At 45.3% G+C, this 26,383-nt stretch overlaps 1 protein-coding gene across 1 annotated transcript in view; it reads left to right on the top strand.

The window, feature by feature from the left end:
- The window catches only part of RABL6 (RAB, member RAS oncogene family like 6), a 67,781-nt gene that overhangs the window by 4,574 nt on the left and 36,824 nt on the right, over positions 1-26,383 (top strand). Inside the window, exons 3-7 of the mRNA XM_040324485.1 lie at positions 17,464-17,598; positions 20,310-20,357; positions 23,204-23,259; positions 23,601-23,692; positions 25,757-25,897. Coding sequence (XP_040180419.1) covers positions 17,464-17,598; positions 20,310-20,357; positions 23,204-23,259; positions 23,601-23,692; positions 25,757-25,897 — 472 coding nt within the window. The remainder of the gene's footprint in view (positions 1-17,463; positions 17,599-20,309; positions 20,358-23,203; positions 23,260-23,600; positions 23,693-25,756; positions 25,898-26,383) is intronic.

The following is a 26,383-nucleotide window of genomic DNA, read 5'->3' as shown; positions in this document are numbered from 1 at the left end:
TCTGCAGAAGACCTGCATGACACCACCAACCTGCTGATCGCTGGTGCAATGCTTTACAGGCTCCAAAAAAAAAAAATATATATATATATATATATATATATATATATATATATATATATATATATATATATACACACACACATACGTTTTTTTTTTTTTTCCCCAAGTAAACTTCTCCTTTTAAGTTTGATCTATAACTTTACCAGTTCAGTTACTCACTCTATCCAGCTTCATCCATTTACAAATGCTAATTTCTTGGCTGCTTTATGAAACAGAATAATTATAGAGTGATACCTTGGTCTTTCCTGATATGCATGCTTGTTCTGAATTAAGGATTTAGAAAGTGATAGTCAGGTACAATAACAAATGCAGTGACCATCTCACCCAGTGTTGTGGTAATTTATGGAGCTTGGGATAAAAAAATACCATGACTATTTTTGAAGGGAAGCATTGGCTATGGATGTCTTATGAGTTGCATGTGACTGTGCAGCAATGGAATTCTTTTGACAGCGCACAAAGTATGCCCTGATTACGAATCTTCCCTACAGTCCATATAAAAGGCTTAAACAGCAGGCAAAATGGGGTGTTGTCCATAAACACAAAGTTATGTAGTTTATTTTTTACATGCACTTGTGAAAAGTGATAATGCAATCAACACGGGTTCTACAGTTCATTTTGGCTGACCTTTCATATTGAAAATACAAGTTCCCTGCCTGTCATACTAATCCAGTGCCTTCCTGAGAATATACCGGAGATTTACCAAAACTTGTACACCGAATCTGGTGCAACTGTACAATCCAATCGACTTCTAAATTCAGCTTGTTCAGTTAAAGTAGAAGTTCAGCCTAAAAGTTTTCTCGGCAAGAATCAGCAAGAAAACTGCTGAGTACACTGTGCGTGTGTACGAGGCTTTGAGGTTTCTCGTTGAGAAAACTGCCCAGAATCTCGACGAGAAAAATGGAGAACCTGCTCTCTCTTTTCTCGTCGTTAGATTCTCTGCAGTGTTTTCCTGCCGAGAAACCCGAGCTTGTGTATACTTACCTCTCCATGGAAACCCGCGCATGCTTGAAATGACTTTGACGCATGCACGGTAGCTTCCAAGGCATCGTAGGGTGAAGCAAGATGGCGCAGACGGCATCTACTGTGACGAGCGCATGCTTGTCGTAGTCGATGACGTCACCGCGTTTGTGCCATTCAAAAAAACTATGGTTCTTTTGAATGGTGTGTGTACACTCGGCCAGCAAGAGAATCTTGCCAGGAATCCGGGCCGTGGGTACAAGGCTTTAATCTACTGGAAGACACATTCTAAGACTAATCTATCTAACCCTGTAAAGCAAAAATGCATACATTTTCTGCAACTGTTATGGTTTTCTGTCCAGCGGTGGTTGCTGTGTGGAAGAGACAGCCAACAACGGCTGGGAGATGCCGGGGAAGTGATGTCACCCATAGACATATTATGGGGCTTCCACTGTGGGTTGCCTCTCATGCACATGCCTACACATTGAAATCTGCTGCAGAAAATGTATGTATAGCTATTTTTGCTTTACAGGGCTAGATAGATTAGTCTTAGAATGTGGATGCCAGTAGATTTAGGCTGGTTTCACACTGTGCCGCAAGGGGCACAGCAGGGGGTCCAGTGCGTTACCATTTTTTTTTCCTGAATTCAAACCTGAAACTGAGCCAAAGACGCACGGGACTCGACTCTTCTCTTTGTTTTTTTTTGGGGCGGGTCTTTAACCACTTCCCGCCCGGCCTATGGCCGATTTACGTCCGGGAAGTGGTTATGAAATCCTGACAGGACGTTCTAGAACGTCCTGCAGGATTTCATGCCGCGCGCGCCCGTGGGGGCGCGCATTGCGGCGATCAGTGATGCGGGGTGTCAGTCTGACACCCTGCATCTCCGATCTCGGTAAAGAGCCTCCGGCGGAGACTCTTTACCACGTGATCAGCCGTGTCCAACCACGGCTGATCACGATGTAAACAGGAAGAGCCGTTGATGGCTCTTCCTCACTCGCGTCTGAAAGACGCGAGTAGAGGATAGCCGATCGGCGGCTCTCCTGACAGGGGGGGTTCGCACTGATTGTTTATCAGCGCAGCCCCCCCTCGGATCGCCACACTGGACCACCAGGGATGCCCACCCTGGAGCACCAGGGTGGGCAAAAAAAAAAAAAAGTCTAAAAAATAAATAAAAAAAAAAGCATTAAAAAAAAAAAAAAAAGCATTAAAAAAAAAAAAAAAGATGCCAGTCAGTGCCCACAAATGGGCACTGACTGGCAACCTGGCAAAAATCAGTGCTGCCACCCCAGTGTCCATCAGCGCCACCCCAGTGTCCATCAGTGCCACCCCACAGTGCCCATCCATGCCCAGTGCCCACCTATCAGTGCCCATCTGTGCCACCCATAAGTATCCATCAGTGCCGCCCATGAGTGCCCATCAGTGCCGCCCATGAGTGCCCATCAGTGCCGCCCATGAGTGCCCATCAGTGCCGCCCATGAGTGCCCATCAGTGCCGCCTATGTGGGCCCATCAGTGCCGCCTATGTGTGCCCATCAGTGCCGCATACCAGCGCCGCCAATCAGTGCCACCTCATCTGTGCCCGTCAGTACTACCTCATCGATGTCCATCAGTGCCATCTCATCGGTGCCCATTAGTGCCGCCATATCGGTGCCCGTAATTGAAAGAGAAAACTTATTTACAAAAAAATTAACAGAAAAAAATAAAAACGAAATTTTCTTTCCAAATTTTCAGCCTTTTTTTAGTTGTTGCGCAAAAAAAAAAAATCGCAGAGGTGATCAAATACCACCAAAAGAAAGCTCTATTTGTGGGGAAAAAAGGACGCCAATTTTGTTTGGGTACAGTGTAGCATGACCGCGCAATATGTCATTCAAAGTGCAACAGTGCTGAAAGCTGAAAATTGGCTTGGGCGGGAAGCTGCGTAAGTACCTGATATGGAAGTGGTTAAGATCAACTTATGCCAAACTTTTTTTTTTTGTTTTGCTTCGACAAAGCATGGAAGGGTTAGCATCTGTCTGTTGCTGTTTGTAGCTCTACAGGGCAGGTGTCCAATCCCTTCTTGTCAGGACAGTAATTGATGTGAATAATGGGGGTGGGGGGGAATGAATGTGAAGGAAAATTTCTCTATTTGGGTCAAAAATAAAGAAAATAGCAGGATTTTTCACTCGATTCTATTCTGCAAAAAGGAATAGCTGAAGTAAAGCCCCAAACACTATTAGATTTTCTGCAGATTTACCAAAAACCATGCAAACTAGTGCAAGGGCCTGCCTGATTGCATACAAATTGAAATTCTCTTAAAGGGCGTGTAAAGGTTCATGTTTTTTCACCTTAATGCATCCTGTACAGAAATTGCGAATCTATACAATCTCTTTAAGGTTTAACCTCATACTATATGGTTTTGGTAAATCTGAAGACAAAAATCTGTAAAAAAAAAAAAATCTAATAGTGTGTGTGTGTGTGAGGGGGGGTCTTAGACTCTTTAATGCTTTGAGACACTGATCCAAGGCGAGCATTCAAATTCGAAGCCCAGACTGAAGTTAGAACTTCCTTGTCTGCATATGTGTAGGTCAGTATGCCCAAGTACTGAAGCCATTTAATAGCACGACAGCCAGGCATCCAGCATTTTCAGGTGAGGTTAGCAATGGCTGCTTCCATACTTTTTTGCTACAGGTTTTTTTTAAATTGATTTGAGGTTCAGAGAAAGCTCTTCGCCCTTGCAAGTAAATAAAGATAGCACACACAGCGTGAGATTAGAGATGGAAAACTCTGACCTGTCTGTGCAAGGATGAAATGAATGACGTCTGGTTCCAGATACTCCACCTTGAAGAACAAACACCTACATAGTCCATGTCTTAGGGCCTCATGTACATGTTTTTTTTCTGCAGCCAGCATTTTATCCTATGTGTCCATGCACAGTTTTTGGCAGGAAAAAACCTCCAGAACCAGTGGGTTTTGCAAAGGTAAAGCATAATGGGCTACTCTGCATCGCAGAGTAGCCCATTATGTGATGTTTACCTGCAAGAGAAGACCGCGATGTCCCCGTCTTCCTCGCGAGTAGCGAGTGTCCATTCTTCACCCCTCTTCCTTACGGGGCCGCGAATCCTGGCTTTTCTTTCTTTTTTTCTTTTTCTTTTCTTTTATTTCTTCAGGAGATTTCTGCAGCATATTTGGCAAGTACAGAATCACAGTATATATAAAATAATATACAAAGTGATTCGAGGGAAGGTTCAGAATGATGTTTTTTTTTTTTTTTTTTACAAATTGCATGAACAGACCGCTGTTCCCCTTTAGCCACTTCCCGCCCAGCCTATAGCAGAATGCCGGGCGGTGGTTCATTAATTGTGACTGGGCGTCATATGACGTCGTCCAGCAGGATAACCGCTGCCGCTCACCCTTGGGGTGCACGCATTGCGGCGATCGGTGGTGCGGTGTGTCAGTCTGACACACCGATCTCGGAAAGAGACTTTGACAGAGGCTCTTAGGACACAGCTGATCACGATGTAAACAGGAAGAGCCATTGATCGGCTTTTCCTCATTCGTGTCTAGAGGATTGGCTGCTCTCCTGACGGGGTTTGTGCTGATTGTTTATCAGGGCAGCCCACCTAGGACCACCAGGTATGCCACCCTAGACCACCAGGATATTGGAAATGCCAATCAGTGCCCATCCCCAATGCCTATCTGTGCCCAGCAGTGCCGCCAGTCAATGGCCATTAGTGCTGTCTATCAGTGCCGCCTCATCAGTGCCCATTGGTGAAGGAGAAAACGTATTTACAAAATATAATCGAAACAAAACAAACAAACTTCTTTTTTTTCCAAATTTTTCTGTCTTTTTTTTTCACAAGAAACCACATTTTTCTGTCTGTTTACCAAAAAAATAAAAACCGCAGAGGTGATGAAATACCACCAAAAGAAAGCTCTATTTGTGATAACAAAATGATAACAATTCTGTTTGGGTACAGTGTAGCCTGACCGCGCAATTGTCATTTAAACAGCGCTGAAAGTAAAAAATTGGCTTGGACAGGAAGGAGGTGTAAGTGCCCTGTATTGAAGTGGTTAAAGAGAAAAATGGAGCATTCAATTACTGACCTCTGCCGGTCTCTGAATTTGTGTCATTGACTCCAAATTAAATATGTTGTTTTTTCTTTATGTCATTAAGGATTTGTGTTGATGGGCAAATGCATTCTTCTTGTGAGACCACTTTGAGGTGTCTTGGATCATTAATGGGTCCATTTGAATTGACTGCTTCAAGTTGTTTTGAAATCCTATTGACTTGTATTGAGCGAGACGTAGTTCTGAAGCAAAGAAAATTAGTACAGGCTGCTACTCTGAATGTTAAGAAGCCAGAGATCGGAGATATTCCCTAGGGCATCAGTGACGACTCGTGTGCTTCTCTTTTGTGTAGTCATTTCTGAAAGCAATAAAGTACTAGTAGTGGTGGGACCCTCATTGTGTATATATTCAATTGTCTCTATGGGGCACCTCCCCCACTGTGAGGAAAAAAATAGGACTTTAAATAGGCCACCAGAGAGAATACAGTCAATTTTAAATGTAAAACATAAGTCTTTATTAACAAACATGTTATACTTGCCTCCACTGTGCAGTTAGTTTTGCACACAGTGGCCCCGATCCACGTCTTCTGGGGTCCCTCGGCGGCTGTCGTGGCTCCTCCCCACAGCAACTACACACAGACATGCGAGCTTGCATGGTGTGTAGCTGTTTCGGGTGCGCTCCCGTGATACAGTGGCAGCCATAGCCGCCGCTGTATCACTCGCCCCGTTGCGCTGCGTCATTGGATGTGATTGACAGCAGCAGGATGCATTAAGGTGAAAAAACACGAACCTTTACAACCCCTTAAACCCTCGTGGGCATGGAGTTCACCAGAGCTTCACAGGTTGTCACTGGAGTCCTCTTCCACTCCTCCATGATGACATCACAGAGCTGGTGGATGTTGGAGACCTTGCGCTCCTCCACCTTCCATTTGAGGATGTCCCACAGATGCTCAATAGTGTTTAGGTCTGGAGACATGCTTGCCAGTCCATAATCTTTAACCTCAGTTTCTTTAGCAAGGCAGTGGTCTTCTTGGAGATGTGTACGTGTATATGCGTTTTGGATGGTAAGCATATTGATTCTGCTCTCCTACAGAATCAATATGCTTCCATCCTATAGGTATATACACGTACACTCACTTTCTTTTTTTTCTTTTCATGATATGTCAAAGTAGAGATTCACCCGATTTTACAACTTTGCCTTAACCACTTGCTTACTGGGCACATAAACCCCCTTCAGACCCAGGCGAAATTTCAGCTTCCGGTGCATTGCCACGAAATGAGATTTGCCATGAGATGAGATGGTCCGCCTCCATCACATCCTATTGGCTCACTCCTGTCACGTGACATATTTAAACTTCAAGTATCGACGCGAACATCAGTCTCAGCTAGGCTATCATAGGGAGAGGATCTCCTCTCCCTGTGATAGCTGAAGCTGCACGGAGCTCACATGGCCTCTGTGGCCCGATTCCGAGAGCAGAATCGGGGCCACAGAAGCTCATACATTTACTAGGCTAATAAATGTTCTCCTTCATTACAATGTCACTTCGGGATCTACAGCGATATCGGGATCCCTCTGCCCGATAGCGCTGTCATGCCTCCCCGCGAGCGCGATAGATCCACAGCGCTATCGAGATCCCAATGCCCGATAGCGCTGTCAGCGTGCCTCCCGCCAGTGCTAACTACACCCCGCGCCCGCAGCTCTACTCCCCGTCCCCCGTTAAGGCTCAGGGAACGGGGAACAGAAAGTAGAGCATCGGGTGCAGGTAAAGTAGTAGTGCGCAGGCGCAGCACTACGCAAATAGCTCCGTGCAGCTTCAGCTATCACAGGGAGAGGAGATCCTCTCCCTATGATAGCCTAGCTGAGACTGATGTTCGCGTCGATACTTGAAGTTTAAATATGTCACGTGACAGGAGTGAGCCAATAGGATGTGATGGAGGCGGACCATCTCATCCGATGGCAAATCTCATTTCGTGGCAATGCACCGGCACTGCGTCGCTTTAACTGACATTTGCACGGTCGTGCGACGTGGCTCCCAAACAAAATTGAGTTTTTTTCCCCCACAAATAGAGCTTTCTTTTGGTGGTATTTGATCACCTCTGCGGTTTTTATTTTTTGCGCTATAAACAAAAAAAGAGCGACAATTTAAAAAAAATATATATTTTTTTTACTTGTTGCTATAATAAATATCCCATTTTTTTTTTTTTTTTTTTAAAACAATTATTTTTCTCAGTTAAGGCCGATACGTATTTTTCTACGTATTTTTGTAAAAAAAAAATCGCAATAAGCGACTGGTTTGCGCAAAAGTTATAGCGCCTACAAAATAGGGGACAGAATTATGATTTTTTTTTTTTTTTATTATTATTTTTTTTTTACTAGTAATGGCGGCGATCTGCGATTTTTATTGGGACTGTGATATTTTGCGGCGGACATATCGGACACTTTTGACACAAATTTGGGACCATTCACATTTATACAGCGATCAGCGCTATACAAATGCACTAATTACTGTATAAATGTGACTGGCAGGGAAGAGGTTAACACTAGGGGGTGAGGAAGGGGTTAAATGTATTCCCTGGGTGTGTTCTAACTGTGTGGGGGGAGGGGGCTGACTGGGGGAGGTAACCGATGCTGTGTCCCAATGTACAAGGGACACAGATCGGTCTCCTCTCCTCTGACAGCACGTGGAGCTCTGTGTTTACACGCAGAGCTCCACGTCCCTGCTGTGTCACCGTCGATCGCGTGTACCCGGCGGACATCGCCGTGTGTAATGCATTTGAAAAGATGTCCACTTGGCACTTGAGAGCCGCGCTGTTGACGTCTTTTGTCAATAGCGCGGGTCTGAAGTGGTTAAATAATAGTGGTCTGGATGTCTACTACTAGTCCGCAGTTGAAAAAATTATAAAAAATCTAGATACCTTGTTTTTCCTGTCCTGAAGCAGGCACTTCCTGGTTTTAGGTGTGCTGGACTGGGCGTGTCGCGATCGCCGCAATGTCTTGTGGGATTGATCACGAGGGTCTAGTCCTCCATGACTTATCTGCTGGTCACAGCGGGGAGTGTCCTTTTCAGGACGCTGCTGGCCGTTGTCATAGCAACTATGCAGTGTTGACGGCGCAGCTCGCTGTCACACTGCGTATGCGCGGGATAGAGCGGTGAATGCTGGGACCGCATCCCAGAAGAATATACAGGAGGGTTTCAGAGTGCCTGCAATTAAGATGGCAATGTCCATCAAACATTTTTATAAAATATCCTTTTCGGGGAAATCGTCATCCTAGCGGCTGCAACTATGGGACTGGTGAGTACAAGTTTCTTTGTACTATCAGCGTTACAAAAACCTATTTAAAAAAAAAAAACGTTTCCCCCCCCGGAACCCCCGCTTTAAGTAATCCACAAAGGTTGCTTTTGTTTTTTTCTTGCTCATTGGTGCGTGGACATGCATACCCCCGCCTCATATATAGTGTACAGTGGATTGCATTTCGCAAGCTAGTCGCTTCCTCGGGATCCATGCCTCTTGAGGATATGTTTGTTTCCAAAAGCCTGTAAAAGTTTTTTTGAAAACCTGTTTGGGTAATAGGTCTTTCTGAAGTTGAGAAACTTTCTTTGTCCATCCCTTAGGAAGCCCTGTGTGATTGTGGAATTGGGTAATGTCTGACCTCTTGTTTGTTGTAATATGATAATGCATTTAGTAAGCCTTAATTCCTTTTCGACATACAGTTGGCCAAGGTACCCAAATCTGTCTTGATATCAACTCTCCATAATCCCCCAACACAGCAGCAATCAGGATGGGAGATGGAGGGGCCGCATTGGGAATTAATAGGGCTCCACTGTTTTGCCCAGCACTGTCTGTCCAACACCGAAAGCTTCCTGAAAGTACAGGGCAGAGTAATGATCTTGTCAGTGGACTGTTGCCCTTTCATTGCTAAATCACTGGCAGGGGTGCATCCAAGACCAGGCTGTATTGCAGTCTACAGAGGGGTCCAAAAACTAGCTGTTTTGTTCTGGAATGAAAACAATGTTTTGTCAGGTAAAAATGTTCTTTTATATGCCTGTTTATCTGGAAATTAGCTTTAAAAGAGAAGTATGGGTTTGGCGCTTTTTTTTTTTACAAATTCATATCTACCCAGGTGGATGGAGCATCGGTCCGATACTGCATTTGTCTCCCGGCACCTCTACACTGAGAACTGAGCCATAAAACATCCCCGATGGCTCGGCTCCCCGAGCAGAGAGCTGCTGCCTGTGAATCATCAGCTCTCCTGCCTCTGCTCCTCCACGTTTATTGGAGCACTGAGCTGTGGAGGGGCGGGGAGCGGCCGCCTAAGTGGCTCGCTGAGACGGCCATCACTGCAGGCACCTGGCAGATCCAGACTCCCAGAGTCGGGATAACGCGATGCCTGGACTGATCTGTGTGACGTCAGTGGAGAGCGGACTTCAGACCACTCTCTGCTGAAAACGTGTCGCAGGAGTGCAAAAACGAATTGCACTCCTGTGACCCTTAGGCCCCTTTCACACAGACGGACCATTCAGGTCCGCCTGTCAGTTTTGACGGCGGACCCGAACGGCCGCTCCATACATTCCTATGGAGCGTCGGATGTCAGCGGAGACATGAAGCGTGACATGTTGGGTATCAATTTACTCTGATGTAGAAAGATTGGGATAGTGGCGCTGCAAATTGGATCACCCTTAGGTGTTCACAGTTCCTGTATATTCACAGGTGTTGGGTAATCTGTTAGCAGGAAAAATCCAATCCAATGGACCTCCCTAGTAGGAAACACAATCCTTCAGATACCCTATCTAATGGTGCCAATAATATAGCTGTCTCCGAGAGGGTTAATGTGGGAGTGTCCTTTTGCAGGATCTATTAATCTGATGCCTCAAAATATAAATGTCAGATAAAAAAACTGGTTACAGTGTATTATCAGTTAAAGCGGATGTGCCATGGGAACAAAATATTAAAAGTCAGCAGCTACAAATACTGCAGCTGCTGACTTTTAATATTAGGACACTTACCTGTCCTGGAGTCCAGCGCCGATCGCAGCAGAGCACGAGCGATCGCTCGTCACTCTGCTGCTCCCCCCGCCATCCACGCTCAGGGAACCAGGAAGTGAAGCGCTGCGGCTTCACTGCCCGGTTCCCTACGGCGCATGCGCGAGTCGCGCTGCGCCCGCCGATTGGCTCACACGCTGTGTGCTGGGAGCCGAGTGTTCCCAGCACACAACGGGCGACAGACGGGATGTGACGGAATGCCCGTCTTTCGCCCGTATCGTGTGGCCGGAAGTGGGTGCAAATACCTGTCTTTAGACAGGTGTCTGCACCCCCCTCCCCCCTGAAAGGTGTCAAATGTGACACCGGAGGGGGGGAGGGTTCCGATCAGCGGGACTCCACTTTAGGGTGGAGGACCGCTTTAAGGATATAAAAAATATCTCTGATTGCCAGAAACAAAACCAAAAAGCAGAAAAATATATGCAATCTTCAAAGAGGTGTGGACAACGATCTCTGGAGGCAGATGATAGTCACAAGTGAATGATGAGGAGTGCTTAAATAAACAAAAATGATGAGCTAAAAAATAAATATATATATATATATATATATATATATATATATATTTGATGACCCCTGTGTAGTGACGGGGTATCTGAGGGGCATTAGGCACCCCGAATGGTGCGTATATTACGGAGTGATGGTTCTTAGTTTAGGTGTCTAATACCATTAATGCAACATCTAGTAACAAATGGAAAATTATAAGTATCAATATAAATATAAAATTGTAAATAACAATATAATAGTAAATAGTGCAACAATGTAATGCGATGTGTCTGAGGGTTAATACGGAGCCTCACAGAATGAACTCGGTGTGAAGTATATACTTTGTGACATCTAAGTATGCCGGTTAAAAAATAAAAAAGTTCATGTATGCACAAATGTTCTTAGCAATTTAGGAGAATAGAAAAAAGTGAAAAATTAATACGAGGGCTTATAAGCCACACACTTGTTGAACCGAAACAAGATAGTCCTATGTTAACGTTCCTTCATGCGGGTTAACCCTCAATTAACTGGTGACTTGAAGTGCCATTAACGTGCATCGAAGTATCCGTGACAGCTGTGCTCCCCCACATGGGTCCCCACTCACCAGATGTCGTCACCCCCCAGGGGGCAAAAAGCGGGTAGTGGTGGTACCTCGATGTCTGCAAGGTGATGGTCTCCTACGATCAGTCCTCGAGTGTCTCCTTTATCCAGGGATCAGAGGGTGCTTGAAATGATTTTTCAGGTGTCCGCGTTGGATCATTCATTAGACAAAAAATAAAAAGAAGGAACGCATAGCGTAATACGTTTTTTTATTGTTAGGATATACCCAACAAATTAATTTATTAAAAAGGGGAAAAAATTGATCAGTTGGAGTGGAAACTCCACGTGAGTCCCTGCGCAGAGGGAGTTCCAACGAACAATGTATTTAAAAACAGTCACAGAATAAAAAATAATAAAAAGTAAAAAGACAAGAGCTCCAAGCTGCACTAGCCCACTGTCTGCTGCTGCTAGTTATTGCTTCACTGCTGGGATAGCCAACTTAAAATCCTCCCTTGGCGTCCGCGTGCACTAGCGCAGTGATCAGCTGAGACAGGTAGCGTGCTGGTAGGTAGCGTGTGAACAAGCGTATGAGCGTCTGTCTGGGTCACCTGACGCGTTTTGTCATGTGACGTTCTCAAAGGCCTTTGAGAACGTCACATGACGAAACGCGTCAGGTGACCCAGACAGACGCTCATACGCTTGTTCACACGCTACCTACCAGCACGCTACCTGTCTCAGCTGATCACTGCGCTAGTGCACGCGGACGCCAAGGGAGGATTTTAAGTTGGCTATCCCAGCAGTGAAGCAATAACTAGCAGCAGCAGACAGTGGGCTAGTGCAGCTTGGAGCTCTTGTCTTTTTACTTTTTATTATTTTTTATTCTGTGACTGTTTTTAAATACATTGTTCGTTGGAACTCCCTCTGCGCAGGGGCTCACGTGGAGTTTCCACTCCAACTGATCAATTTTTTCCCCTTTTTAATAAATTAATTTGTTGGGTATATCCTAACAATAAAAAAACGTATTACGCTATGCGTTCCTTCTTTTTATTTTTTGTCTAATGAATGATCCAACGCGGACACCTGAAAAATCATTTCAAGCACCCTCTGATCCCTGGATAAAGGAGACACTCGAGGACTGATCGTAGGAGACCATCACCTTGCAGACATCGAGGTACCACCACTACCCGCTTTTTGCCCCCTGGGGGGTGACGACATCTGGTGAGTGGGGACCCATGTGGGGGAGCACAGCTGTCACGGATACTTCGATGCACGTTAATGGCACTTCAAGTCACCAGTTAATTGAGGGTTAACCCGCATGAAGGAACGTTAACATAGGACTATCTTGTTTCGGTTCAACAAGTGTGTGGCTTATAAGCCCTCGTATTAATTTTTCACTTTTTTCTATTCTCCTAAATTGCTAAGAACATTTGTGCATACATGAACTTTTATATTTTTTAACCGGCATACTTAGATGTCACAAAGTATATACTTCACACCGAGTTCATTCTGTGAGGCTCCGTATTAACCCTCAGACACATCGCATTACATTGTTGCACTATTTACTATTATATTGTTATTTACAATTTTATATTTATATTGATACTTATAATTTTCCATTTGTTACTAGATGTTGCATTAATGGTATTAGACACCTAAACTAAGAACCATCACTCCGTAATATACGCACCATTCGGGGTGCCTAGTGCCCCTCAGATACCCCGTCACTACACAGGGGTCATCAAATATATATATATATATATATATATATATATATATATATATATTTATTTTTTAGCTCATCATTTTTGTTTATTTAAGCACTCCTCATCATTCACTTGTGACTATCATCTGCCTCCAGAGATCGTTGTCCACACCTCTTTGAAGATTGCATATATTTTTCTGCTTTTTGGTTTTGTTTCTGGCAATCAGAGATATTTTTTATATCCTTAACTGATAATACACTGTAACCAGTTTTTTTATCTGACATTTATATTTTGAGGCATCAGATTAATAGATCCTGCAAAAGGACACTCCCACATTAACCCTCTCGGAGACAGCTATATTATTGGCACCATTAGATAGGGTATCTGAAGGATTGTGTTTCCTACTAGGGAGGTCCATTGGATTGGATTTTTCCTGCTAACAGATTACCCAACACCTGTGAATATACAGGAACTGTGAACACCTAAGGGTGATCCAATTTGCAGCGCCACTATCCCAATCTTTCTACATCTTTATTGATCTCATCACTGAGGTTCCTTAGGGAGGCAGCAGCATTAATTTACATCCTAAGCGCGGACTCCCCTTTATCTTTATCAATTTACTCTGCCTAACACTATCGTTAACAATATAAAAATAAATTGGGCTAACTTTACTGTTTTATTTTTTAATAAAAAAAAGTGCATCTTTTTCCAAAAAAGTGCGCTTGTAAGACCGCTGCGTAATACGGTGTGACAGAAAGTATTGCAACGTCCGCCATTTTATTCTCTAGGGTGTTGGAAAGGGGTTCTAATTAGAGGGAAGGAGATGGCAGTGAAAACACTGTGGAAGCTCCATTAGAATTGCTGATTTACTTGTCATGCCAATGGCCACCACAAGATGGCGCCAGATCACCGAAGGAAGCTTAGGTCTGCAGAAGGCCGCAAAGCCACGGCCTCAATTACCGGATCCTGTCTCCGTGCTCCCCCGCCGCGCGATCACATCGGGCTGTGGCTTTGCAGCCTTCTGCAGGCCTAAGCTTCCCCAGGTTGTTTTTTCACCCTAATGCATCCCCCCCCGTTACCTGAGCCCCTAATTTCCCAATCACATGGCAGCAACTTGATGCATCATTTAGTTATCTAGACGTAATGAAGCTGATTTAAGTGACTTTAAATGTGGCATGATTGTTGGTATTTCCAAAACTGCTGATCATCTGGGAATTTCACGTACAACCATCTCTAGGGTTTACAGAAAATGGTCTGAAAAAGAGAAAATTATCCAGTGAGTGGCAGTTGTGTGGATGAAAATGCCTTGTTGATGTCAGACGAATGGGCAGACTAGCTTGAGATTGATAGAAAGGCAACAGTAACTCAACCACTCGTTACAGCCAAGGTATGCAGAATACCATCTCTAAATGCACGACACCTCGAACCTTGAAGCAGATGGGCTACAGCAGCAGAAGACCACACCGAGTGCCACTCCTGTCTGTTAAAGAGGAGGTAAACCCGGTATTTAGAGAAAAAAAAAAACTGCCAGAGAAAGGCATAATGAGTTAGTATGCTAGTATGACTTGCCTGAGATCGAAGCCCCCGAACTGCTCCTTGTTCACCGCCATCTTGCCTCAATATCCCTTCCATGTATCGGCGCTTTGACTGGCCGGAGCGGCGATAACATCATTCCCGCGCATGCGATCGGCATGATTCCATTAATGGAGCCGGCCTGCTAGTGTGCCTGCGCCATTGTCAGCGGTGCCCGTTTTTGGGTAAATATTTCCTTAACCATGTAGGTTAAGGAGATATTTCTTGCACCTACAGGTAAGCCTTAATCTAAGCTTACCTGTAGGTGCAAGTTGTGTGTTTGGGTTTACAACCACTTTAAGAACAGGAAACGGAGGCTACAATTTGCTCGGGATCGCCAAAATTGAAGATTGGAAAAAATGTTGCCTGGTCTGATGAGTCTCTATTTCAGCTGTCACATCAGATTGTAGGGTCAGAATTTGGTGTACACAACATGAAAGCATGGATTCATCCTGCCTTGTATCAATGGTTCAGGCTGGTGGTGTGGGGGATTTTTTTTCTTGGCACACTTTGGGCCCCTTAGTACCAATAGAGCATCGTTTAAATGCCACAGCCTACCTGAGTATTGTTGTTGACCATGTTCATCCTTTATGACTTCAGTGGACCCATCTTCTGATGGCTCCTTCCAGCAGGATAATACACCATGTCACAAAGCTCAAATCATCTCACCACTGGACAATAAGGTCACTGTACTCCAATCGCCTCCACAGTCACCAGATCTTAAAGCGGTTCTCCACCCTAAAGTGGAGTCCCGCTGATCGGAACCCTCCCCCCTCCGGTGTCACATTTGACACCTTTCAGGGGGAGGGGGGTGCAGATACCTGTCTAAAGACAGGTATTTGCACCCACTTCCGGCCCGGCATTCACGGGCAAAAGACGGGCATTCCGTCACATCCCGTCGCCCCCCCCCCCCCCGTTGTGTGCTGGGAACACTCGGCTCCCAGCACACAGCGGGAGCCAATCGGCGGGCGCGACTCGCGCATGCGCCGTAGGGAACCGGGCAGTGAAGCCGCAGCGCTTCACTTCCTGGTTCCCTCAGCGTGGATGGCGGGGGGAGCAGCAGAGAGACGAGCGATCGCTCGTCCTCTGCTGCGATCGGCGCTGGACTGCAGGACAGGTAAGTGTCCTAATATTAAAAGTCAGCAGCTGCAGTATTTGTAGCTGCTGGCTTTTAATATTATTTTAATCCAATAGAGCACATTTGGGATGTGGTGGAACGGGAAATTTACAGTGTGCCGTTTACAAATCTGCAGCAACTGCCTGATGCTATCATGTATTGACATGGACCAAAATCTGTTTCCAACACCGTGTTGAATCTATGCCAACAAGGTGTGCTTAAAGGGTCACTAAAGGAATTTTTTTTTTTTTAGCTAAATAGCTTCCTTTACCTTGCTGCAGTCCTGGTTTCATGTCCTCATTGTTCGTTTTTGCTCTGATGTTGCTGTAAATCCTCTCTGTTCTGGACACTTCCTGGTTGCCTGTTTCCTGATAACCACAGTACTGGGAGATTTCTCATGGTGGTCACTAATCAAGGAGCTGTGTGTAAAACGAAACTGGATTGGTGCTGAGGAGTTTTAGACAAAGTATCACTGCTTTCTATTGGCTGACTGCCCTCTAGTGGCTCTCTGTACATCAGAGAACCAGCAAACAGCAAAAACGAAACTACACTGCAGGCACATTATATGATTGTTTTTTTATCAATTTGTAATCATTTTTAAAAGGAATCAGTTAACTATTATGTCTCTATGCCCTGTAAACAGTCATTTCAGCTAAAAAAAATTTTTCCTTTAGTGACCCTTTAATAAAGTTGCCGGTGAGTGTATATTCAAAATTGTTTTTTAGGAATGTCCCCAAAATAAAAAAATCCTACTCCCCTAGATGGCTTCAGCACTAATCCCAGCTTCAACTGTCCCCGGTTGTCTTTAAGGTTCAGATTAAATACCAGTGATCGCTCCGTTCTCAATCTTCAGCCTGCAGAGAGTTGGTGACTGTCAGTGGCTCTCTTCTCCTCCGCTCACTGGAGTGCTGGGCTGTGGAGGAAGTGGGAGCAGCTTGCTCAGGCTCTTAGCGGCTCACTGAGAGGCTGAGCCAGGTCCCGGTCCAGGCTTCTGGGCTGATCCCCCCCCCCCATCATATGGTTGGGATCATTCAGAGCCTGAACTGGGTCTGTTAACATCGGCTGACAGCGGGCTTTAGTCCACTGTCGCCTGAAAACGGGTCACAGGAGTGCAGAACCAACTGCACTCATGTGACACAGGGGAAGTGAAGCCAAAAAAAGCTTTGGCCATACTTCTCCTTTAAAAAATATGCCATGTTGAGACCTACTCTAGTCCTATACTAATTGCAAGTGTGTGTGTGTGTGTGTGTGTGTGTGTGTGTGTGTGTGTGTTTATATGTATATGTGTATATAATATACTCGAGTACAAGCAGAGTTTTTCAGCACATTTTTTTGTGTGCTGAAAAAGCCCCCCTCGGCTTGTACTCCAGTCACCTTTTTGCGCCTGATCTAGACTTTGGGGACCCAGTACTCGCTGGTCGTAGGTCCCCTGGACCCCAAACTTGGCACACATATAGCCCCACTCTCTCTACGAGTGTGCAAAGTTTGTTGTCCGGGGGACCTACGGCCGGGGAGCACCGATTTTTCAAAGTCTGGCACCTCTTCAATAGACTCCCATGTTAAACTGTCATTTCTCCAGTAACTTTAGATACCCGCTACCGGCAGCCGTAGGTCTCCTGGATCTGAAACTTGTCACACATGTAGCCCCAGTTCTCCTCTACAAGTGTGCAAAGTTTGCTGTCTGGGGGACCTACAGCCAGGGAGCACTGATTTTTCAAATCCGGGCACCCCTTCTATATACTCCCATGTTAAACCTAAGTCTAGTCATGGGCACAGTGAGGCATGCAGATGGACACCCTAGGCTTATACTCGAGTCAATAAGTTTTCAGAGTTTTTTTGTGGTAAAATTAGGTGCCTCGGTTTATACTCGAGTATATACGGCAACCTGTGTGCTTAACTCTTATTGGAATGCTGGGTTTATAATTATTTGCTTCTCTTGTTTTCTAGTGAAGATAGTCATTCGGGGGGACAGGAACACCGGAAAGACCACTCTATGGCATCGGCTGCAAGGAAAGAAGTTTGTAGAAGAATATATTCCCACTCAGGAGATCCAGGTCACCAGCATACATTGGAACTACAAGAGTAAGTGTCCTGCCTGTCTTGTGCCTCTGTCATGTGCTTCTGTGAAGGATACTTGCATTTCACTAGAATTGGTTACGCTAATTGGGTAACTCTTTCATCACCTCTCTTCCTCTATTTGGATCTTTTTCCAGTTTTAGTTTTTATTTCTAACGCTCTTTAGCGCACACACTTGATCTACTTATTTTTTTCTCTGTTTTTCTTTTGTTCCACTATTTTTTCTTTCTTGCCTCCTTGTTTTTTCTTCTGACTTTTGTCCTCCCACTGTCTTTTTTCTCTGGTTTATCTCCCCTGGCCACAGGCTAGAACTTGTCTTTCCCATTCTCTGTCCTCATTGTCTTCATATAATTTACAGTTGGATTGCTTATCCCGGTATTGTTTTACGCCCCCTCCCTTTATGCATTTCTTTGTGTCCTGTACTGCTAGCTGTTCACTAGCATCTCCCATGATGCCTTCACCCTTACACTGAGCCCCTATGGCTCGTCCTCCCACACACTGACTGAATGATGTGACAAGGCTTATTCAAGCATGCCTGATCACAGTGCTACAGATCCACACAGTCTGCAGTGACTGGAGATGGCACAGGGTGGTCATTTTTTCTATAATGGATGTATTTGTTATGCTATCATGTCCTTGGATAATTCTCATGTTTATAAAGACCACGGTTGTTACAGTGTAAGAATTCAGAAAGGCCACTGACTTCATGTTTCTAGCGTTTTTTTTTTTTGTTTGTGACTTCACCAACCAAATATAATTGTTGCATGGATTAATGTTGACCTTTTTTAAGTAAATGTAAGCCCATATCTGAATGATATTTAGCTCACTATTTTTTTTTTTTTTTTTTTTCACAAATACTTGTTTTCCATTTTTTTTTTTTTTTTTCATCCTTTCTTGCATTTTGGTGCTGTCCTGCAACCATGCCCTGTCTACATGAAGTCAGAGGTCTGAATCGTTTGTGCAATGACTCGGATCCTTCACACCACAGCCCCCTCCTCTTCTATCTCCATCCCATTCTTGTCCACTGTCCCCTCTGCATATGACAATCTCCCCCCATTAAACACCAGCCCCTCACTTCACATCACAGTTCCCCCTTTCCAGTAGTGTTTCATCTTCACTGTAGTCTTCTGAACCTCCTTCACATTACACCACCCCCCCCCCCTTTCATTCACAGCAGTATCCTCAACCCCCTTCACTTCAGGGCCCCTTCTGCCCCTGTTCCCATCCTCCCACTCCAACAGTAGTGTCCTCCTCTGTCCCCCTTCTCTCTCTAAATCGGTGTCCTCTGTCTCCCCTGCATATCATAGCCCCTCACTCAGGGGTCAAGTCCTGGGGAAAAAGTGTGGGAACTCCCACCCAAGATCCACTCCCCCACCAAAAAAAAAAATGATACGCTCATATGCATGTTTTTTTTTTAAAGCAAGTTTTCTAAATCCCGCGGCAGACCTCCGCAATGTCTCCTGAGAACAATGACAAAAGCTCCCAGGAGACATTAAGGCATTGAGGAAGTGACGGAATACCCGCACACTACCCGATGAATCCATATACAGGGAGCAGCCAGTAACATAAAAGATTACTAAGGTTCGCCTGCCCCTGACAGTGAGTCAAGCTGGGCATCGCCGCTCAGTGAAGGATTGGCTCGGGTGGCTCGGCTGCCCTAGTCCTGCAAAGGGAACTGCGTTCCTGCTGTAAAAAAAGTGCAGGAACTCCGTTCCCACCCGTTCCCGCAGGACTTGAGCCCTGCCTCACTTCAGATCACAGTAGTGTTCTCAGCTCTTCTTTACAGTAGTCTTCTGAACCTCCTACACATTACACCCCCTCCCCCCTTCATTCACAGCTTTGTCCTCGACCCCCCTCACACCATCCTAACTCCCTCCTCTGCTCCCATCTACCCTCCCATAGGAGTGAGCTACCTTTTGCTTCCCTTCACCCTCCCACAGTAGTGTCCCACTCTGCTCTCCGTCAACCCCCACCTCCTCCACAGTAGTGTTTGCCATTGCCCTACTTTAACTCCTTTCCCACTGCTGTGTCCTCTTGTTACCACAACCCCCCTCTTCCTTTTCCCATCCTTTACAGCCGTATCCTACTTTCTTCATTCTCTTAGCTCACACAGCAGAACAGAGGATTGGAGGCATAGCGACACTGGATATTAACAAGCTGTTGATTGGTTGCCAAGAATGCCCTGAGCCCTAGCAACCAGTCATCTATGTTTAACTTGAAAAGTTAACATTACCAGCTCCCGCCCTACACTCTACTGTGAAAGTGGCAGAGGCTGGGGGAAAGAGCTGGCTCCTTAGTGGTGACCACCGCGGTCCAGATGAAACAAAGATTCAGTTCCAGGTCTGCCATTTAGTAATGCCTGCTCTGTGGATAATCTTAGGCCGGGTGTCCTGATGGTGACAACAGTTGGCTGTGCTTGAACAATGTCTGTTGGAACAGCTGCTTGTAGTCTCCACCAGGCGGGCGTGTGACAGGATGACAACCCAGAACCATAGTTGGGAAACTGGAACAGAATGATTTCACCTTATATCTGGAAGTACTTGAACAAGGGCTTTCCTTACAGGATCACCAGGTATTCTTGATTTGAAAGCTGCAGATAGACTGGATTAAGCACACATTTTAAAATTACATTAACATGTTCAACCCTTTTATAAGGTTTTAGTGCTTGGGTTTACTTAGTTTGTTTTCTCATACATGTGCATTTATTTTATTTTCAGCCACTGATGACATAGTGAAAGTAGAGGTTTGGGATGTGGTCGATAAAGGTGAGTTCATCTTTTACTAGGTAACATGTTTATTTTAGGCAATGAAGTTTTTCTTAAAGGGTAACTCCACTTTTGTGGGGTTGGGGCTCTTCCAGGGGATACTTGCAAAATTCTTATTCTGCCTGCTTTAGTGTGGACCTATTATGTTGCCTACTATGAAAAGATATTATAAAAAAATTGTTTATTTTGAAAAAATGTTGTGTTTAAAATAAAAAAAGATGTTCTACTTCCCTGCCGTGTTCAATGATATTGCATAAAGCGAGCAGTCCCTGACCTCCTTTTGGGTAGTCCCCTTCTGACACTCCTTCTTTCTCCGGGTGCCTCCTTAGCAAGCCGGGTGCTAAAGAGGCATCTGTGCATGCATGCTGCCAAGCCAGGCTATGTGCGTCCTTAGACAAACACAGCACTGGTAAGCCAAGCACCTGCTCCCCCTCACATGTGTTTGACAGGCGCAGGAACCTATGGCTCCTGCTGCCCTGTGTCTCCTTTGGGACCAAGATGTGAGCAGAGTGGTGCTGCAGCTGGGACAGCGCTGGAGCAGTGAAAAGAGTCAGGTAAGGTGGTGGAGGTTGGGGGGCAGGGGGTAGAACAGGTAGTGAGGCATTTTCTTACCTTTTAATGTAGGGAATGCGCTAAGGTAAAAAATGCTTTAAAGTGGTTGTAAAGGCTCAAGGTTCTTACCTTAATGCATTACACCCCCCAGCCCCCACACCTTATACTTACCTGAGCCCTATCTCGATCCAGCGATGTGCCAGAGAGCAGCGGCTCTCCCGGGTTTCTTTCCTCATTGGCTCGCAGAGCAGCTGACACCATTTGGCCACGCTTTGTGTGTTAATGGACACACAGGTGTGTGGATCGGGAGCTTGTCTGTTTGAGTGCCCTCATAGCAAGAGGCTTGCTATTTGGGGGCACTCAGTAGAGGGAGCCAAGACCGCCGGTGGGGTGGGGCAGGGGATCCAAAAAGAGGCTCGGGCTGCTCTGTGCAAAACCATTAGGATAAGTTCATACATGTCGATGCAAAACGTATGTCAGTTTTCAAATTGAATAAATAAAGCATTTGTTCATTGGTCCAGATGCATTTGTGATGTGGTTCTGATGTGAATTTGCAAGGCTCATGACTGGGTTTTTTTTTTACTTTTTTCCTATAATAAATATCCCCCCCCCCCCAAAAAAAAAATAAAAATAAATAAATAAATAAATATATATATATATATATATATATATATATATATATATATATATATATATATATATATATATTTTCTCAGTTTAGGCCAATATGTATTTTACATATTTTTGGTAAAAAAAAACAAAAACAATAAGCGTATATTGATTGGTTTGTGCAAAAGTTATAGTGTCTACAAAATAGGGCATAGATTTATGGCTTTTTTTTTTTTTTTGTAGTGATGGCGGTGATCTGTGAATTTTATCGGGGTTGCGGCAGACAGAGCAGACACTTTTGACACTTTTTTTGTGACCATTGACATTTATACAGCAATCGGTGCTATAAAAAAATAGCCACTAATTACTGTATAAATGTCACTGGCAGGGAATGGGGTTAAACACTATGGGGCGATCAAGGGGTTAAATGTGTTCCCTCAGAACACTAACTGTAGGGGGGATGGTCTACCACTGACATGACAGAGATCGCTGTTCTCGATGACAAGGAACAGAAGATCCCTGTCGTGTCACTAGGCAGCAAATGCAGGAAAATGCCTTGTTTAAATAGGCACCTCCCCGTTCAGCCTCTCCTCGCTGAGATTGTGGACCACCAGCAGACATCCCGGGATTACAAAGGGACGTACGGGTATGCCCTTTTGCGCACCTGTGCCATTTTGCCGACGTATATCGGCGTGCGGTGGTCGGGAACTTGTTAAAGGAGACTTTGTGGTGACTTAGTTTCAGTCTCAATGTCCATGCCTCCTTACCATATTAAAATTGCCTGCATGAAAATATATGCAAAATGTACCCCTGTTTTGTGTTTTCGGTGTCTAGACAAGAGTGTGATGTCTTCTGGTAAGATCCTGGAGAATACAGAGCAGCCCAAATCTTGGGAGGGGGGGGGAGGGGGCACCCTCTTCTAACGCACTGGTGAGATTTGATTTGCTGTGCATTCGCCAGTAATCTGAGACGTTGCAACCGGAAGACAAGGCTAAACAAAGGATGAAGCCTAAATCTTAAAGGTAAAGTACAGCCAAAGCTTGTTTGGCTGTGCTTCTCAGTTCATTTTGCACTCCTGTGACCCATTTTCAGCAGAGAGTGGTCTGAAGTCTGCTCTCTTGTGATGTCACAGAAGTTCGCCCAGGCACCGCGTCATCGCGATGACGGATTCGGGATCTGCCAGATCCCTGGATCGACACCTGGCTCAGCCTCTCAGTAAGCAGCGGAGAGCCTGAACCGCCCACCCCCACCCCTCCACAGCCTAGCGCTCCAGTGAGCTAGAAGGAAGCAGAGGGCTGTGACTGACAGTCTGCAGCTCTCTGCTCACTGAGCTGTGAGAACCGAGCAATCGCGATGTTCGATCACTCCGTTATCAGTGTAGAGGCGCCGGGGGACTAATGCTGCATTCACCTAGGTAAATATGGTTTTGGGAAAAAAACTGAAACCCATACTGTACTTTTAACTTTTGCAGCCTGCTCTGCAGTCCAAAGCCCCTCTAGTTAGAATCTTCCAGGTCCAGCCATGTATGCCACCGTCTCCATTCAATCTTATGAGGGTACAAGACTGGCAGGGGAGGAGTTACACAAGGAATCCATTTTTCAAAACTTATTTTTTTTAAAGTAAAGCGATTATAGATGTCTTCTGTATCTGTGTAAGGGTTTATTTATTTTGTTTTTATTGTCCAGGGAAAGGCAAGAAGCGAGGAGAAGGTGGACTGAAGTTGGAGAATGAGCCTCAAGAGGTGAGGACTTGGTGGTCAAGGTTTCTGTTTTCAGTTTATAATCCACTGGAGACAAAAAAATATATATTTTTTGCATAAGAGCAGCTGAGAATTTTTTCAAATCTGACCATCAAGGTACACACCTGTGCAGGACATGAGAAATCCAGAGCTTGTGTAACTGTTTCTTGCAGCCTGCTGTCCTGGCGTTATTACATTTCTCATTATAAAAGAGGTAACAGAACCTATATTTAACAATGCTTGGTAGAATAGAAGTCGCTTTACTTGTACTACTATAATGTGTTCTACATTTGAAGAAGGCGTGTGTATCTGAAGGTCAATGGTTTTTCCTTTTCTCTATTCAGGGGGATGCTGACCTGGCGCTGGATGCAGAGTTTTTGGATGTTTACAAAAATTGCAATGGGGTGATCATGATGTTTGACATTACCAAGCAGTGGTATGTATATCGATAAGAAATGCTCTATGCTTTATCCTTTACCCTTATCCCTTTTGCAAGTACATACTGGGTCATTATGGTTTATCACTTTCTAAATTTATAATAGGTCAACTTACTGTGCAGCACTGTACAGTGAATGGGAATCTATTAATGTCTGCTCTAGGACAACTTGCTGTTTTTAGATCTCCATGAAGTTACATTTACAGTCTAAGAACCTTTCAATATGTTTTAGATCAGGGGTCTGCCACCTGTCATTCGTGGCCATCTGACAGGTAGATCGTGACCTGACATGCTGCCAGCTTCTGATTGAGTTTGCCACCTGTGACCTCAGAGCGGAAATCTACAAAAACTGCTGAGCCGCTGCCCAGATCCAATCATACAGCACACATCTTGCAGCAGGGTGCCGAGTGCGCTCTTGCACTTGGCACTAATGCAGAAGAAATACATTCTGTCAGGCAGAGTGATCTCCACCCGATAGATGATTTCTAGTCCCAACTTGCTACCATTCAGAGACTGGGAGGTGGGAGAGGAAGAGAGAGTGGAGCCAGCAACGTGAGGGAGCATCATGATTGCAATTAATAACAAGGGGTAATGTTTGTTACAGTGGAGGGGTAAAGGGGTTAATGATGACATAGTATGCAGCATGAAGGGGTTAATGTGCTGCCACTGATGCATTAGTGACCAGTGGCAGTTAATTAACCCCTTTGTGTGGCACCAGTGTCAGTGTTAATTAACCCCTTTATGCTGCAGCATGGAGGGAGGGGTTAATAAACATGGTTACTGGTCACTAATGCATCACAAAGGGATTAATTTACTCGCACTGCCCACCAATAGGGTGGGTTGTTTGAAATAACACTACCCCTAACCATCAATACAGAGAGACACTGTTTTACAAAAATCCAGCATCGCCTGCCCAAAAAAAGACAAGCTGCAGGCATCATCCCAATGTACCACTTTAAACCACCAACGTTAGCCGGTCTAAGACTCTGTCCATATCTTCCTGTTCCGAATCGCAGGCGGAATGCCGCAATTCTGCCTGTGATTCAAAATAGCGGCAAATGGTGGGACGCCCGTACGTTCCCTGTCACTTCCAATAGCACCTCAAATGCGACCACGATTCGACAAGAGCTTCTTTTGGGTGACAGGTGATTTTACCACGATTGTCTCCCGATACGCCAAGTTGTAAACTGAGCCTTAAAGTAGTTAAAGTAGAATTCCAGCTTCAGGCTTGATTCATACTGCATGCCGATGCGGCTCACTGCAGGGGTCCTGTGCGTCCCGGTTCACCAATTTGTGTCTGATTGCAGCCTGAATTATGGGCTGAATTCAGACCTGAAACTGACCAAAAGACGCACCGGGCTCCTGTGTAAATTCGCACCGGAGCCGCATCAGAAATATGTGAACCGGCTCCATAGATGGCCGGTCACAATCTCCTGCTATTGTAAATAGCCGCCGCCGTGCCAGTAGGAAAGAGGAGTGGAGCGCATGCGCAGTAGGGTTCCCAGCGTAAAGCCAAAAGGCTGCTGGGTTCCCTTTATCCGCAATGGATGCGGCAGCACCCGACAGTTGATAGAAACTTTAGCTGCGTTGCCGACATCGCATGACTCCAGAACTGGTAAGTGTCCGATTATTAAAAGTCAGCAGCTGCAGTATGTGTAGCTGCTGGCTTTAAATTTTTACAGTGGTGGGTGGACCTCTGCTTTTAACATATTCTGTTAAACGTTGACTAGAGCTCTGCTTTAAGATTCCATTGCTTTTCAAGGACCTAGCACCTGTAATAGTCTCATATGGGCTAAATTATACTAAGACTAGCTTAGTACAGCGATAATACAGGAGTTGAGAAACCACACGTCGCAGCCTTATTATTCAGCATTCATATGACCAGTTGGCCTTAGAATTGGTGTATCGGGGAGGTGTGGGGTCCCCACTGACTAGTGATTGGAATCCCATCAGTGGTTTGTTGCTGTAAAGATGCTCCACCTCATTGTGTTCTACCATAGAGGAACATTGTAGATGACACTTTTTCTTTCTCAGTCCTAATTCTCTGCCTTGTTGGGTTTTCAGGACATTTAACTATATTATGAGGGAGCTCCCCAAGGTACCAAGCCATGTGCCAGTGTGTGTTCTTGGCAATTTTCGTGACATGGGGGAACACCGCGTCATTTTGCCCGATGATGTGCGGGATTGTATTCAGGGCCTTAACAGGTGAGAGGAACTGTGTGATGTTGCAAAAAATGTTTTTGTTCTATTCTGCAAGCAGGGCTGGACTGGGACAAAAATGTGTCCCTGGACTTCATCCAGACCGGCCCACTTTAATTTTGAGTGTCAACAGCACCCCCTTACACCAGAGTCCCCATTACCAACCGCACTCCCTTACACCAGAGTCCCCATTACCAACAGCACCCCCTTACACCAGAGTCCCCATTACCAACAGAACCCCCTTACACCAGAGTCCCCATTACCAACAGCACCCCCTTACACCAGAGTCCCCATTACCAGCAGCACCCCCTTACACCAGAGTCCCCATTACCAGCAGCACCCCCTTACACCAGAGTCCCCATTACCAGCAGCACCCCCTTACACCAGAGTCCCCATTACCAACAGCACCCCCTTACACCAGAGTCCCCATTACCAGCAGCACCCCCTTACACCAGAGTCCCCATTACCAGCAGCACCCCCTTACACCAGAGT

Source organism: Rana temporaria, chromosome 9, assembly GCF_905171775.1.
Source record: "Rana temporaria chromosome 9, aRanTem1.1, whole genome shotgun sequence".
Classification (NCBI taxonomy): Eukaryota; Metazoa; Chordata; class Amphibia; order Anura; family Ranidae; genus Rana; species Rana temporaria.
The sequence above is the reverse complement of the archived record's forward strand: the minus strand, read 5'-3'. Positions and strand labels throughout refer to the sequence as shown.